The sequence below is a fragment of the Alosa sapidissima genome, chromosome 2 (assembly GCF_018492685.1).
Source record: "Alosa sapidissima isolate fAloSap1 chromosome 2, fAloSap1.pri, whole genome shotgun sequence".
In the NCBI taxonomy this organism is placed as follows: Eukaryota; Metazoa; Chordata; class Actinopteri; order Clupeiformes; family Clupeidae; genus Alosa; species Alosa sapidissima.
In genome coordinates, this window is record NC_055958.1 from 16,813,776 (window position 1) to 16,830,637 (window position 16,862).

The 16,862-nt window shown below is 40.2% G+C and overlaps 3 protein-coding genes across 4 annotated transcripts in view; 2 read left to right on the plus strand and 1 right to left on the minus strand.

Moving 5' to 3' along the window:
* The window catches only part of LOC121700683 (gamma-crystallin M2-like), a 222,207-nt gene that overhangs the window by 185,333 nt on the left and 20,012 nt on the right, over positions 1–16,862 (minus strand). The window lies entirely within an intron of this gene.
* On the plus strand, positions 1,805–2,780 carry LOC121700658 (gamma-crystallin M3-like). The gene is made up of 3 exons (XM_042083786.1): positions 1,805–1,826; positions 2,119–2,361; positions 2,457–2,780. The coding sequence occupies exons 1-3, from the start codon at positions 1,815–1,817 to the stop codon at positions 2,730–2,732; spliced, it is 531 nt and encodes a 176-aa protein (XP_041939720.1). The 5' UTR covers positions 1,805–1,814; the 3' UTR covers positions 2,733–2,780.
* LOC121700645 (gamma-crystallin M3-like) lies at positions 15,599–16,663 on the plus strand. The gene is made up of 3 exons (XM_042083762.1): positions 15,599–15,625; positions 15,937–16,179; positions 16,291–16,663. The coding sequence occupies exons 1-3, from the start codon at positions 15,614–15,616 to the stop codon at positions 16,567–16,569; spliced, it is 534 nt and encodes a 177-aa protein (XP_041939696.1). The 5' UTR covers positions 15,599–15,613; the 3' UTR covers positions 16,570–16,663.

Below are 16,862 nucleotides of genomic sequence, written 5' to 3' on the forward strand. Positions count from 1 at the left end.
GTTTTTGGATGAAAACCAAAGCAGAATATCCCGAGATAGCCGTAAAAGCGCTGAAAACGTTGCTACCATTTCCCACCACGTATCTATGCGAGGCCAGGTTTTCGGCAATGCAACTAAGACCAAATTGCGCAATCGACTGGACATTTCAAACCCACTGAGGGTGTCACTGTCTTCCATCACCCCCAGATGGAACCTTCTTGTTGCAGGGAAACAAGCACAGGGCTCCCACTGATTATATTCGTAATGCACGTTTAGTTCCCATGTTTTGTTACATATTTTGTTAAGCATGTTCACACATGAAAGATGTAGCTTCAAGTTGTTTAATTTAATTTCACTTCTTCAAGTTCACGTTTTTCACATTTTTAAGAGTTTGTTACCTTCACTGTTCATACATAACTGGAGCTAGTTCTTTTCAAGTAATGCATGAACAAAACGGAACATGGAACCCCCGAACCCCCCCACCGGTCCGTGAAAAAAAAAATGGGAATCAAACCGGTCCATACATAAAAGGTTGGGGACCCCTGGCTTACATGACTAATCTTACAAATGTATCATAAGCTCGTTACTTAGGCCTATACATTTCCTCACTATCTTACTCAACCTCTTCCTCATCTTCAAATGTCTTCATCAATGATACCCCAAAACACTATGCAGGTATCATAGACTGCAAGACACTCACAAGTAGCAAAGAACAGACATGTTAAGACGAACTGAGTAGCCCAAGCCTATATGTAGTGCAGGGTTTGCGTTGTCCGGTAATTGCCGGACATTGGCAATCATAACGTTAGCGTGCGCAGTCTGCACCATACTTAAGTCCAATTCACACCATATGATGTTTTGAGATGAGCTGCAACATTCTACCAGCAACTTGATGCAACATTCTAAAACCTTGCAACTGTGACTAGACATGGTGAATGTTTTGCGACGGCGTGCAACATCTAATTCACACCGCTGCAACCTCCTTTCAGCAACGCTTTCGTGTCATTGCGAATCTTTGGTGTGAATTCGGCTTTAAACAAACGACATGATGGGTTTTAGAAGATTAAATACAACCCGAAACTAAAAAACAGACCAGACCTCTATTGGAGACCGGCTTTTAACCCAAACCTGTAGCCACGCCAAGCGTTTAAAAGAGACAGGCGTCTATTTGGGACTCGGCTATTATTAAGTTTTACGGTATTAAAATATCATGACAAAATCTAACTAATGGCCCTGAATAATTTAACTGAAAATGAGCTTCAAAGGGTGTGTGTGTTTTCATAAATACACAACTTTAGGTTGTGTGTGAGACAATCTTTCCAACTTTGCAAGACAACTTCAAAGATATATTGTAATGCCATGTTGTTGCTTGAGCAAATAAAAGTTCCACTGCTACAAGTTGTTAGGTCAAAAGGTGATCAGCATTTCTTTGTTAGATGGGTAGATCAATTCATGTCACATATAAATTACAATCAATACAAGTCAATGTTTCTATACTTGCCTGTCACTATGATCATACATATGCCCAGCTTCAAGGGTACATAAAAATATTTAGTCTCAGAGTATGTCTTTGTACAGATTTTGTGTGTTATGGGGAAAATGGTATGTCTTCCCTAAAATGGTGTTTAGAGCAGAAAATTCTCTTTTACTCCGTCACAGGGCTTGGAATAATAACCCTTTCTTGTCTATAGTGACAAACAGTAGGATTTACTATAGCATGCAGCTGACTAAGGCCTTTGATACAATGGGACCATCAATTCTCTGGGTGTCACATTAGGTATAAAACAGACCGCAGCCCCATAATCGGTACAGTCAAGCTCAGAATAACCGCAACCATGCACGGAAAGGTGAGTTGAGTTCCCAGGGTTGAAACAGTAGTCTTTTTGCAAATTATTTTTATTCAAAAATTGGTTTATACATTTTGTTGTACGTTATGTTACATTAGTTAAACTAAATCCAGTGGTAGGATACTTTCAATTGCAGCCATTGGTCAGAAATAAACATTATTGGCCAAGTAATAATATACTGCAAAAACACTAGCTAATGTCACAGCAATTCAGTTAGGCTATGTTTAACATTTATATTCAGATATGTTTAACATTTTATCCATATTCAAGCAAGCTATTTTGTCTTGTTCAGATCATCTTCTACGAGGACAGGAACTTCCAGGGTCGGTTCTATGAGACCACCACTGACTGTCCCGACATGTCTTCCTACCTCAGCCGCTGCCACTCCTGCAGGGTGGAGAGCGGCTGCTTCATGGTCTATGACCGTCCCAACTTCATGGGTAACCAGTACTTCATGAGGAGGGGCGAGTACTCTGACTACATGCGCATGATGGGCATGAGCGACTGCATCAGATCCTGCCGCAACATCCCCATGGTAATCTTTTAAAACAATCTATATTCAGTCATTTCCATCTACATGATTAAAGTAATACATCCTTAATGTAAAACAACTACTCATCTCCAAAACAGCACAGAGGACAGTACAGAATGAGGATCTACGAGAGGGAGAACTTCGGTGGTCAGATGATGGAGCTGAATGATGACTGTGACTCCATCCAGGACCGCTACCGTATGTCTGACTGCCAGTCCTGCCATGTTATGGATGGCCACTGGCTCATGTATGAGCAGCCCCACTTCAGAGGTAGAATGATGTACATGAGGCCTGGCGAGTACAGAAGCTTCAGGGAGATGGGAATGAGCAACATGAGGTTCCAGAGCATGAGGCGCATCATGGATTCCTGTTAGGCATGGCATGTTTGCTAAAGCTGATGTAACAATCGTGTGTCAATAAAATATTTCACCCCTTGTAAAAGCAAAGCATTTTTATTTATTCTTACCATTTTCAAAATGATAAAGTAGAAGTATGCTTCCACTGTAAAACATCAAAATCCCAAAAAACACTGGTTTTGATGTATTATAATCCCACATTTTAAGTTTCTTCTAATAACTATTGTGCTCTAACATCTCTAAGCCATCAAGAATCTGTAAAATTGAGTGGACTCTGATCACATTGATCTACCCTCCAGGGTGACAAATGAAATGTTGATAGTTTCAGTTAGCTTCAACAGCTCTTAAAAACATCTCTACTACGCGCTGTGGCGCGTGGGTTGTCTTGTGTCTCTGTCTCCCTCTTTAGATCATCCCGAGTGTGGGCCGATTGCGGGGCGGGGCAGGGCCTATATAAGACGGCCGCGTCCGAGGAGGAGGCCTCTCTTTTCGTTCCTCACTCTCGCCTCTCACAGAGCTGAACTTCTGGCAGCGTGGCACTGCGTCGTCGCCTCGCCTCGCCATTTTTCCTTTGTTTGAATTGTACTTTCGTTAAGTTAGCACTCACATACATATGTGAGTGCTACATAGGTTGTCTGTAAAGCACTTATCCTTTATTTCTATTTATCTGAGCGGGTGGTGTTTGGTGGCGGGTTATTGCATGTTATTAGAAACAGGCCCAGGGAGTGTAGAAGACTCGAGAAGACTCACATAACCTTATTGTCTTTTGTTTACAGTCAGGAGTCATCAGACCATGGTTTTCTTTTGAGTGTTCTTGTAACTAAACCTGAGCTATAAAAGCGCAGAAAACATGCCACCACCATCAGTATGAAAAATACAGACAGACAAACAATCTACCGGAGTCCCATCAGGGAACTTCACACAATTGCAAAAACTACAGACAAAGCTATATGCTTACATACGAATGTGTTCAATGCACAGACCAAAACTCAGTCCACCAAACAAAATGAACCACAACTTGTGGCCATGTGGACTAATATAGATAACAAACAGTCTGACGTTCAACATTACTAAGGCATAATAGCCACACAAAAGGAGACAACCTCCAGCAAACGATTTGTAATAAAAAATCAAAAACAATTTTGGGACTGCCGCTGACTTAAGAGGTGTTAACTAGGGCCAAGGTGGTTCAAACGAGATCTTACAAACATGGGCCAATTAAGGTGCTGCCACCGGATTTAAATTGAGCAGTCAAATAAGTAGCCATACAAGTGGTTGCCATTCCCACTAGTCAAAATGGCTACCTACCATGAGGTGAACAGAACAAACAAAACAAACATTACTGCATTCCTATAATACATACAGCAACAAAGGAGATCAACACAAAAGTGGAGTGCAACAGTCACAACCAAAAGGTTCAACACAAGTAGAACAAATACAATTGCAACACAAAAAAAGAACCAACCAGAGTGATCTGCCACTACAACAAAATGGACACCATGTGGTCTTCAACCACATCTACAAGTTACTGTGATGTGTGTAGGGAACCAGTAACACAAAGTGATCTGACAAAATTGGGAAGCCATACCCACTAAACAAAGATTCACTGATCTGTGGAGTTCAAGTTCATAGCACATTATCAGACAAAGAATGTCACTCAATGTGCTTAAAAGAAAGAAAACGAAAAGATTAACAGTAATAATAATAGTAAATAAAGCCGCAAGTGGCAATAGCGGGCCCGAGCACCTGCAGGCCGCAACACGTGACATTTCAGAATCCAAGAAAGCACCGACGTGGTCCGTTTGTGAAATGTACATATTTGATGCTTGCGCTATTTGTTTTTGCATGTTATTTTCTGGCACATTTACTTGCTTGGCCAGGTGGGGGCACAATGCAAGGCAGGCCCATTGGGTGTCATCATAATCATATTAACCTGAGAAATTTCAGACCATTCATTTTAAGCAAAGAACATTTCTGATACACTTTTTGGTTGGCCAGATAGTGGCGCTATGTTAGGCATGGAAATTACACATGTGAATATCCTCACAATAATGATATTTAATATTTTGTTTCAGATCAATCAGTTAAGGTATTGCCTATTTCTGGGACATTTCCTGGTTGGCCAGGTGGTGGCGACTAGTTAGGGGAATCAGTGGCGTCATGCCCATTGAAATAAAGGGGGCACGTGCCCCCTCGGATTTTTCCTCCCTGATATTTTTTTTGATCATAACTTTGTTCCTATTATGCTCCATAATAAGCCAGAGCCTATAACGACTCAAATGTATTCTTGTGGATGTGTAATAAACCGTAGCAAAATAGCTGAAGACCGGTCAACATCAGCCCTTTTCCTAAAATTGGTGTCTGTGTATGTTCCCGTAACAACTCACACGCGCATTGAGCTTGCAATGTTTTGCTTGTGTTGAACTGTTACAGTTAACTTTAGGCTACAGTTTGAACAGCTGAACTGTTACAGTTACAGTTTAAACAGATACAGTCAATGGTGTTGAAGTGGTAAGTAGTCTAGCTAAGCAATAGAAAGTAGTGGAATTATGTGTGGTGTACCAGGGAATTTTGACTTGGTGATCAAAAAGTTAGAATTATGGATTTGGTGTTGGCCGCGAATTCAGAACATTACGTTAACATTAGCCTACATGGTGTCAGTGTACCGTAGCCTAGGCTAGGCTACTCTTACAAATATTTGGCAGAGTCTCCTGGTTCAATTGTTTCCAGTTTCATAGAAACGAGGGGTGTTAAATTTGCAGTGACTACAAAATCCAACCTATAACATTAGGCCTACCAAGGCATCGCGTTGGATGTTTCTCCACTTGTTCTCTTCACGTATCTGGCAGCTAATCCATGTAGTGAAAAGGGATAGGCTACCCGTTCAAAAGGAGGCCTAAAGTTGTTTTATATAAATAGCATCGCTATGACCCTGATGTAGAGGGCAAGAAAGTATAATAGTCAATCTCATGTGCTCATAACTTAGGTTATTATCAGGTCACTTGCTCATGATTGGCAGGTAACTTACAAATGAGGTAGCCTATTGCTTCAATTTGCTTGCCATAATTGTAATGAAAAAATATATTACTAGTAGTAAAATATTCAAATATTTAGTGTTACTTACTCAGCACTGAAACCTGTCAAATGTCTTTCAAAGTCCTTCATCACATGAATCAAGATTAAAATAATTTAATTTCTGAGCACCACAAAGCATGCTAAGCCAAGATTTAATCCCTTTCTACCGTATCCGTTTGATGCATTGAAAACAGTAAAAAAAACTTTATTAACTGACAGCTAATCATGATATCGACGGAAAGATAGCGTTTCTGTGTTATTTAAGGCTTTATCCAACACCATCACTGCCTGTATTTGTTTGGCTGAATGGTAATTCACACCACACCCACAGGCACCCCTCCACCCCCACAAGTACAGGGCTCCAGAGTGCGACAAATCTGCTCAGTGGGACTCATTTTTGCCATGACCGTTTCAAATAGTCCTACGTTAGCCTAATTACTGAAGTAGGCTACATGCAGCCTTTCTAGCCCTGCGTGCTCTCCCACTCTCTCATTCTCCAACAATGTAGGCTACTCGCCCCTCCACTCCGTGAATGCAGGTCGAATCAAACCTGTCATCTGGCTTCTTGTTGCGGTGTTGTTCAAGTTAGCAGCGTCATGATCATGGCAACTTATTTGTTCGAAACTAACCAATTTGAATACGTGCATTTACATTGTCCATTTTCCTCACCATGACGCAATGCATGGGGGGAAAAACTGCATTTGAATTTTATTAATGGTTCATAAACGTTGCATTTTTACAGAACCCCAAAATACAGGGGCGGTTCCTACTCAAATGCTGCCCTAGGCAGGATTACACTTTAGTGTTTGATACAACTCCTGCTTAGAGTATACTTCAACTTCAAAAATGTGTCAGCCAAATGTAATGTAATGTAACTTGAAGACAAACATTAGGTTTATCTTTTTTAGGATGTACAGTTCACAAATGTTTCGTGAACTTCAACTCATGTCTAGAGTATACTTCTATCTACCTATCTCAGATTGATATTTTTAAACTAGGGCTGTCAATCGATTAAAAAAAGTAATCTAATTAATTACATACTCTGTGATTAATTAATCTAAATGAATCGCATATATAATTTTTGCTGTGAAAGTATTTAAAATTAATAATCATCAGAATAATCAGCATTAGTGACATTAAAGTTCAAAAACTCTTTTATTATTATTTTAATAATGACCATAATAAGCTATGATATGACCTAATATACTGAGGAAATAAATTCAAAATTGCTTCGGGAAGAAGTTGTTTTTCACATACAAGGTAGCTATTTCAGGCCACAGATATAACCTAGGGGACACAATGAAAATAAATTAACACTTCCCTCAATGTCAACATTATTTCTTTGCATTAATGTGTGACTTTAGAGTTCATGAACTACGGTGATATGCAAATTCCTTGCTACAGACATTGCAGAGGACTTTATTTTAATCAACACTTTATTTGTATCAACACCATCAGGCCATTTTTTAAAAGTAAATGTGCAATCAATGATCTAGGCAGCACATTTTCTTCTCTCTCCTTCATTTTATAGGCTAATGGATACTAACTAGAGCGGCTCAGGGTCAAAGGTCATACGGAATCGATTAATCTGCACTATTTATTTTAATCAGTTATTTTTTCTCAAATTAATTAATCGGAATTAATCAGTTATTTTGACAGCCCTATTTTAAACCCATCATAAATCACTAACTGGTATAGCCTACAAATCAAATTCTATCATACTCACACAAACTGCGAGGAAGAGAGAGATGTGCTACCCAGAGTCTTATATTTGACGCTGACCTGGCTCTGACTCTGACCTTACATTGCGGCGCTTTGAAAATCTTTGGGTGCACCCAAATAATGTGCTGGTGCACCTACATTAAAAAGTTAGGAACACCAGTGCAACCGATCTAAAAAGTTTGTTGGGAGCCCTGAACTACCTACTTGCGTACACACAACACACTTATGTCTCTTACCTGTAGCTTTCCTTGCTAGAAATCTATCCTATTGATAGCATGTCACAGTGATAGGCTACAAAATGTTGCATAATCTCCATCAGATTATTTTGTCTAGATCTTCCTCATCACAATTAAGTTTAATGTAGCCAATACATCATTCACAGATATTCATTGTGGAATCGCACTGATTCATTTTTAAAGTTGTAGTTATTGTATATGCGGCCAATGTGCAGATCTGTTCCTGCACTTTCATGCTATCTCTCTCACAATGGCATACACCACCAGGTGTTTCCCTGTCCCACTTCCCCTCACACTCTCTCTCTCTCACACACACACACACATACACACACATATACACACACACACAGTTCAATCCACCCATCTTAATTACTTGCATCAGTAGCCTAAGTCACTTATTTTACCTTATGATTTTATCATTGAAGGCAATGTTCATGTAGACATTAAGCCTGTTTGAGTTGTGATTCACTCGGATCTTTCACCCGTATCTTTAAATTAACCCATGAGTCGCGAGTCATACGGCTACGTTGTCATGATGGATCTGTAGACGAGCGAGTAGGCTAGCTCCTCCTCAAGGTGAAAAGCAATTCCACAACAAAAGCCATTCTTTCACTTCTGAAATAACATTAAATGTTCTGCATGTAGCCTAGACATAATTAGATTTGGTGTATAGATGTAGCATATTAAAATGCAATTAGGTCGTGCAGACAGTCCGAACTGCACGCTCATGAGCTGCTTGAGTATATCTACCCAGGTCAGTCGGATCAGGAGGGTGGGCCGGTTACGTTATGTTGTTATGAGTGCGAGTCAGCCGAATCAGCCGGCTACGTTGTCATGAGTGGATCAGACGAGCGAGTAACTCCTCGTCAAGGTGAAAAGCAAATTCACAACAAAAGCCATGCTTTCACTTCTGAAGTAACATATGTTCTGCACGCATAGCCTATTTTAAAATGCAATTAGGTCACGAAGACAGTCCGAAACATTGCAAGGTCTGTGAAGCTGCTTGAGTAGGCTAGCCTACCTGGGTCAGTCGGATCAGCCGGGCGGGCCGGTTACGTTATGTTGTTATGAGTACGAGTCAGCCGAATCAGCCGGCTACGTTGTCATGGATCTGTAGACAAGCGAGTAACTCCTCGTCAAGGTGAAAAGCAAATCCACAACAAAAGCCATGCTTTCACTTCTGAAATAACATACAATGTTCTGCATGTAGGCATAGCCTACTTTAAAATGCAATTAGGTCGTGAAGACAGTCCGAAACATTGCAAGCTCTGCTTGGAGCTGCTTGAGTAGGCTAGCCTACCCGGGTCAGTCGGACTCGGATAAGCTGGGCCAGTTACGTGCATTATGAGTCAGTCGATCATGAGTAGATCTGTAGACGAGCAGTAGCATTAGACATCATACACACAACCTGTTTCAAGTATCAGCATTTCCCTTATCTCATGGACTAAAATAACTAAATCAGGGTTGTTGAAACCAGAGCCATATAAAGGTAGAGTTGCGACAACTCCATTGACGCTAATGTTCCATTTTCTTTTTTCAACAATGGCGGCCAATTGAAAGCCTCAAATAGTTCCCGAAAGCGCAGCAGTGCAGTTACAGACTGTAGCCAACATTTCAGACTCAGATTTACATTATTGGCTCATCCGAATAATAATAATAACAGTAACAATAGTAATAGTAGTAAAGTAATAGTATTAATAACCTTATTATAATAATAAACTATTTATGTATCGACTTTGACAGCTTTTCTGCTGCTCAGTTTTCATCAGTTCCTTATCAAATAAATTAAAAGAGGCTAAAGCCCAATAAATGTGCCACACATAATAACCTAATATAAGATAAACCTTGCCTATACCATTTCAATTAGGCAGCACTAGGCAACACCACGAACGAGCTGTCATTAAGTTTTTGCGTTTGTAGCCTACAACTTTTATGACGTGATGTGTCTTGGGAATTTAGCTTTAGCTGCTACCATCATGTCAACATAGTTGTAACGTTATGCACAATGCTCATCTAGGCTATGGATTTAAGTGGTTTAATTTTAAAAAGGGCAGCTAAAGTGGGATAAAGTGCAACTGCTTCCCCAAAACAATTCCTCCATAACTGTGGATTTAATCGTTATGTGGATAACTTTCAGTGGACTAAACACATAAAAGGTAAGATTTTGTTATCACAAAGCTAGCTGGTTCGTTAAATATGGCGAAGCATATTTACAGCCAACTTTGTACTTGCAGCAGTGAAACTGAGTTTGTTGTTAACATTGTTGGTAACGTAAACGTTTCTTCAGTTAGGAGCAGGACTGTTTTTATTTTGCATTCATTTTCATTGGCAAAAGCTAGCCTAATATGCATGAGAGAACCTAGATTTGAGGGAGCTGCAGCTGTTAGCATCAGCACGGTCATATTAACACAGCAGGGCACACTAGCCCAGTGATGGCTAGTCCAGTGATGAAGGATCGTGTAAAATCCCCATCCCCAGAAAGTTTCAAACCAAGCTTGCGCTGATGATGCATGATCACTGATCAAATTGCTATTTTCTGACATGATGCACACCATTCTCAGGTGCTCACCTGTCTGAATCTCAAGCTCTTTAGCCTAGCATCTTAATGCTGTTCACAGCACGGTGAATGACAAACGATGACAAAATGCTGTTCATGTTTATGAGTCCATAGCCTGGTTATTTATCGAAGGACTTACACACGTTTTATATTTTATTATGATCACTCGCATTACCATGGGGTTACTAAATAGATAGGCCTAATGCTACGGTTAACTTAGAATGCCCACCATTACAATGGAGATGTTAAAAAACTTTTAAACTTTTTTTATTCTCCCACGACGATAGGCTAGGCTTGGCTAGGTAATTCGCTCATTAGCTCAGATCAGTGACTACCAGAGGAAACTCAAACAAGTAATGTTAGACTAGCATTGTTACAGTTTCTCGTTGCAAAATCAAAATTTCACAGGAGCTCCATGCGCTTTTGTAGGCTACACGCAGTCTCAAAAACACTGTTTACAGCTTTTATTGTAATTGTTTGTCTATTGTTTATTTTATATAGCGATAATTTAGATACACTTATGGGGTGGGTGCAATTGCGTTTTCTAAAGAATCTCCCGTCTTGATTTTGTACAGAAATTAATATTAAGTGACACGTAAAAGGGCGGAAAAAAGGTCACCTTATATAGCAGGCTAAGATATAAGGTCTGGAATTTAATTACAGTGCATGAAAAAGCACTGTACTGTTCTTCCAAGGCAACAACATCAACAACTTATTATTATTATTCCGCTTACCACTTTTTCCGTACGCAATTTCTCTTGAACAGTTTAACTTAGAAACTTCGTTCAAACTTTGTAACGTAGGTCTTCAAACGGACCAAGCTGCTATGTCTTTTCAACTTTTATACTTTTTAAACTATTAAAGAAAAACTTTTTAAAAATCCCCATAGACTTAACATTGCCGATTATGACATCATAATACGGCCGTTAAGCAATTAGAATCCTATGGCAGGTGTTCAGGCCACCTGGATCAACTGCCAGTCTCAGGCTTTAAGCATACAAACTGGCCCTATTAAGACTACACATCCTGTTCAACTGCTTCCTCTGCCAAAAACTGTTTCAAAATAAAAGTCCTCACTACAATATTTCACTGTTAAACAATTTAACCCTTCAAACTACTGAACTTTTTAACTGTTTATGTGTATATTGTGTCTATTGTGTAAAATTAATCATAAATTAATGTTATATAAATATGTTTATTGTAAAGACAATCAGAGGGGGCATTAAGGTGCCTGTGCGTGGGTTGTACCATACAATACATACATCTTGCTCCGATACAATGCACATATTAACCTTGAAATTGTCTGCGCTGTCTCCAGTGTCAAGTATCTGTACAAATACTTGGAGAAAGGTCCAGATCAATGTCTGGTAAGGTTGGATGTTCCTGACGAGACTGTGAAGAACTTCGATGCGATGAGGTGACACGCTATATGAGTTGGGATGGTACATCACTGCATCTGAGGCCTACTGGCGAATATACGAATTTCCCATCCAACGAAAACAACCACCAGTAAGGATGCTGGCAATGCACCTACAGGATGAACAGGTCATCACGTTCAATGATGAAGGCACTGCCCAGAACTTACTGGACGCAGGGCCACCTGCCACTATGCTAACGCGATGTGGCAGGTGTCTCTACATCCACACATGCGGCACATTGTGTACCCAGATGTATTTCAACACTTCATATACACACAAAACACATTTCAATTGCGAAAAAAAGACTAAGGGCGGGTTGCACCAACGTGGTTTAAATTAATCCTAGTTTAGGCCTAAACTAGGTTTAGTAAATCTAGGTTTAAATAGGGGTTTACATTAACCAGAGACTCGTTGCACATCTTAATTTTAACCCTGGATTAGTTAATCCAGTTTAAACAAAGATCAAGAAAAGATTCATTTATACTCATTGTCCGCCATGATGGATTCTGACAAGATGTAAACAAATCACAATGTTAAATGGCCCCAAACGGACCAAAATTATAGCCTTTCTGTAAACCAATCGCTGTAAACCATGTACCCATATCACTTTCGATACTTATTAATAGATGGTAGCCGTTACATTGTATCACTGTGACCACAGTGCCATAAATGGTAAAGGTCGCCTGACACACATTACAGTTATCACGGCAAGGCAGAGGATTTTTTTCCTTATGGCTCGTTTGGGGAAATAATTGAAGACAAAAATCTGACAGCACAACCTCAGAGACGGAGGAGGCGTAGTGGTTGAAACGATCTGAATGTTGTTTGGATCAGATTGCTCCCCTTCTCAACACGACGATGAAGGTGAACTGGATACAACAGACTTCAGTAAGTTGCTACGTTAACGTTAACTTAACTTTTAACATTACTGCACCATACACACTTGGCTAATGTTGATCGTCTGCAAACGAAACACCAGTGTTGTTAACTTATATGACGATAGTATTTTGTTAACGTAGGTTAAGTTAATCAGCAAGAAAGTCGGTGGTGTGTTGATTGGCTAGCTAGGTGGTCTAAGTTGGCATTATTATGCTAGGCCATGAACAAGAAGCTAACGTTAACCCATGTCCTTGGTCATAACAACAAAAAACTGCAAGGCTATTACCTCCTGTAGTGTCTCTCATATGTTTCCAGAATTTGTGTCTGTAAGAATGAGTCAATCTTCGAAAAGTTGGAGATGTGGTCATGGACACCTATCTGGCTGCCTGCATTGCACATGGCATCGTTGACAATGACAAGGAAGTGGATTCTGTTATGGAGGAAGCAGCAAATGTCACATTTGGGCCAGCACTACTTTCTGTGAAAGGCACAAACGTGTTATAAGTGAAGACTTCATGCACAGGGCTGCAGTGATTGAGCCAAATGAAAACATTCTGAATCAAGTGCTACTCGACGTCAAGGACCACGTTGAAAGACATGGCTTCACACTGAGTGGAAACTTTGGACTCCCTGAACCTGATCCACTTCATGACCATAATCAAACTCCCCGCATCATCCAGCACGAGACAGAGCATGACATGGAAGAACTTCAAGCTCATATTAATCAAACAGAAAACACACTTAATCACGAGCAGCAAACTGTTATCAAAGCAGTGATGGACAGCGTGGAACAGGGACTTGGAAAGATGATAGCACTTGATGCAAGTGGCGGGACAGGAAAAACCTTCGTATTGTGCCACATCCTTAACAAAGTCTGTGCAGCAGGCAAAGTGGCTCTTGCAACAGCCGCTAGTGGCATCGCAGCAACCCTACTGCCAAAAGGCTCCACCTTTCACAGTAGAACAAGATGTCCTCTCATTCTCACTGATGAATCCACTTGCACTGTGAGTGAACATGACAGCACTGCAACACTCATCAGGATGACACACCTCATGGTTGTGGATGAAGTGTCAATGATGGATCGCCGTGCATTAGAAGCAGCAGACCGTACATTTCAGTGGCTCCGAGGATCAGACAACCCATTTGGCGGCATCACAATGGTCTTCAGTGGCGATTGGAGGCAAATACTTACAGTTGTGCCACACGGGGGCTATGTGAACGTGTCATATTATGCCCAACTAACTCTGAAGTCGACACAGTCAATGAGTACATGACCAAGATCTTTCCTGGAGAAGAACACGTTTGCAACAGCGTAGACACAGCAGATTCTGAGGGTCACCATATGTACCCAACTGAATTTTTAAACACACTCTGCCCTTCCGGAATGCCTCCTCAATGCATCACTTTAAAAGTTGGAATGGTTATCATGCTACTGAGAAACTTTGACCAATAAAATGGACATTGCAATGGCTTAAGATACATCATCGAACAAATACTGCCACACCTCTTAGTTGCAAAATCTGTAATTGGTGTCAATGCCGGACGGACTCTCTTAATTCCACAAATCACTCTCATACCATCTAACAACATCTTTCCATTCACCTTGACACGTAAACAATTTCCAGTGAGACCCTGCTTTGCCATGACCATGAATAAGTCACAGGGTCAATCTTTACAGAGCGTTGGTGTTTGGTGTCTGCACAAGAGATTTCTTCAGCCATGGACAATTCTACGTTGCTGCCAGCAGTTGGCAGATCAAACAGACTTCGCATACTTGCTCTAGACGAAGAAACAAAGAAAAAGCGCCACTTTCTGAGCAATGTTGTTTTTACTGAAGTGCTTACTCAGTAAATCACGCACACGCAACAAACATTTTGACATAGTTCTCTGGAAATCCACCTCACCCCTCAATTAAAAACTCAACTGTTTTGATTTTAATTATGTCTTTCTTTATGTACCATCTTTCTGGTACTTTACAGTCCAACTATATTTGTATTTTGTATGTTACTATGTGTATATACAATTAAGACATGTCTTTATGGGGAGGAGACATGGGTCACGACAATGGTCATAACTGAAAAATCTTCTTCAGCTCCCACTATAGGAATACATACTTCCTACGGGCACTGCACTAGTCCATTTTAATTTGCATTAAGAACACCCTGTAATATGCTTTCTTCTACAAAGTTATTGGGGGTGTGGGAGTTCTGCTGACAGCAAACACATATTTATTTACACACCATTAACAACATTAATTTGTATTTCTAAATAACATTTCCCTCAAGAAAGATATTAATCCAGGCACTCCAAATACGGTGACAGCTGATACATTTTAAAAGCCTTTATTGGAACTGGCTACTTCATTAAAACTCCAACATGTTTCGACCTAGCGCAGAGGTCTTCATCAGGGCTTAGTTTTAGTCGAAAACTTGTAAAAAGATAGCGTAAAAAATGTTAATCCAAAGACAACAGATTCGCTATTTAGAGCACCAGTTTTTGCGTTTTTGTACTATTTCAAAAGCCACCTCCACCGGAGAAAGGCGCTGATTACACGAACTGCTGGTTTCATAAATACCATGTTAACTTACAGTAAGTGTCACTGCGTGCATAACAGCTGGACTCCATATGGCTGAAGGTATTTACATTCAAGGTAAAATACTAATCTGAAGACACTTTATTTTCTCTGTAATGTAGGTAGTGATGTGTTTCATGTCTGTTTTGTAGCGTACTTTGTGGGAAAAAGGTATAGAGAGACAAGAATTTTCTCCTCTACTATTGACGAGGAATAATGTAGTCATGGGCCTCACTTCACAAATGCACATAATGGCAAATAATAACCCTTTAGATGCCACTTTTTGTGGTGAGCAGACCAGGGTGGGCTTATGCCATGTTGCTCAGTCAGGGTTTCACACAATGGATCAACATTTTCTTTGGCAACGAGGTCAAGTATAAAAACAGCAGGAGGTCAGTGTCAGAATTGTGCATTCCTGAGACAGATACACCAGAACCACCATGATGGGCAAGGTAAGCACACCTCACCTCTGAAATATATTCTATAATATATTAATCTTTTTAGTATATTTTTGATAAAAAGAAAAAAAATTGTATATATGTATTTTTGAAAAGCGAGTTTTGAAAAATTATTATATATATATATATATATATATATACTGTATAAAAAATATACATATATTGATACGGAATAATAAATGATTCTTATACTAATACATAATGAAAGGGCTGTAAAAATTCATCTAACTTAATACATGGCTTTACCCATTGCATGCATTCATCTAAATGTTGAGAAATAACCAGGATACTAAATGTTGTTTCAGATCATCTTTTACGAGGAAAGGAACTTCCAGGGTCGCTCCTATGAGTGCATGAGCGACTGTGCTGACATGAGCTCCGTCCTCAGCCGCTGCCACTCCTGCAGGGTGGAGAGCGGCTGCTTCATGGTCTACGACCGTCCTAACTTTATGGGTAACCAGTATTTCATGAGGAGGGGCGAGTACTCTGACTACATGCGCATGATGGGCATGAACGATTGCATCAGATCTTGCCGCATGATCCCCATGGTAAATAATAGTTAGTAGTTAGTCATGTGCTATCAATATTGGTTTACTGTTGTTTTGTTCTGTATTATTAGAAAGCCAATGCCTCATATACTTCATGTCTGTCCTATACAGCACAGAGGACAATTCAGAATGAGGATCTATGAGAGGGAGAACTACGGTGGTCAGATGATGGAGCTGATGGATGACTGTGACTCCATCATGGACCGCTACCGTATGTCTGACTGCCAGTCCTGCCATGTTATGGATGGCCACTGGCTCATGTATGAGCAGCCCCACTTCAGAGGCAGAATGATGTACATGAGGCCTGGCGAGTACAGAAGCTTCAGGGAGATGGGAATGAGCAACATGAGGTTCCAGAGCATGAGGCGCATCATGGATTCCTGTATGTAAAAATTACAGAGAATGTACTGTTAAAAGGTGAATAATGGATCATGGATGCATCATGGAATTAAGTATCCAGTTGACCCTTCAATAACATCTGATCGTCAATAAAATGTTTAATCTCTTGTAAAATAACAGTTTACGGTTTAATTATTTAATTACGGGGCAACCTAGGGCCTATTTTTGGATGATAACAAATATAAACATTGGGACCAAAACCTTGGGACCAATAGACAGTAAGGGAGGAGAGTTCCAAAAATAGACCCTAGGTTGTAGATTGAAGTTGATGTTCAGATACACTG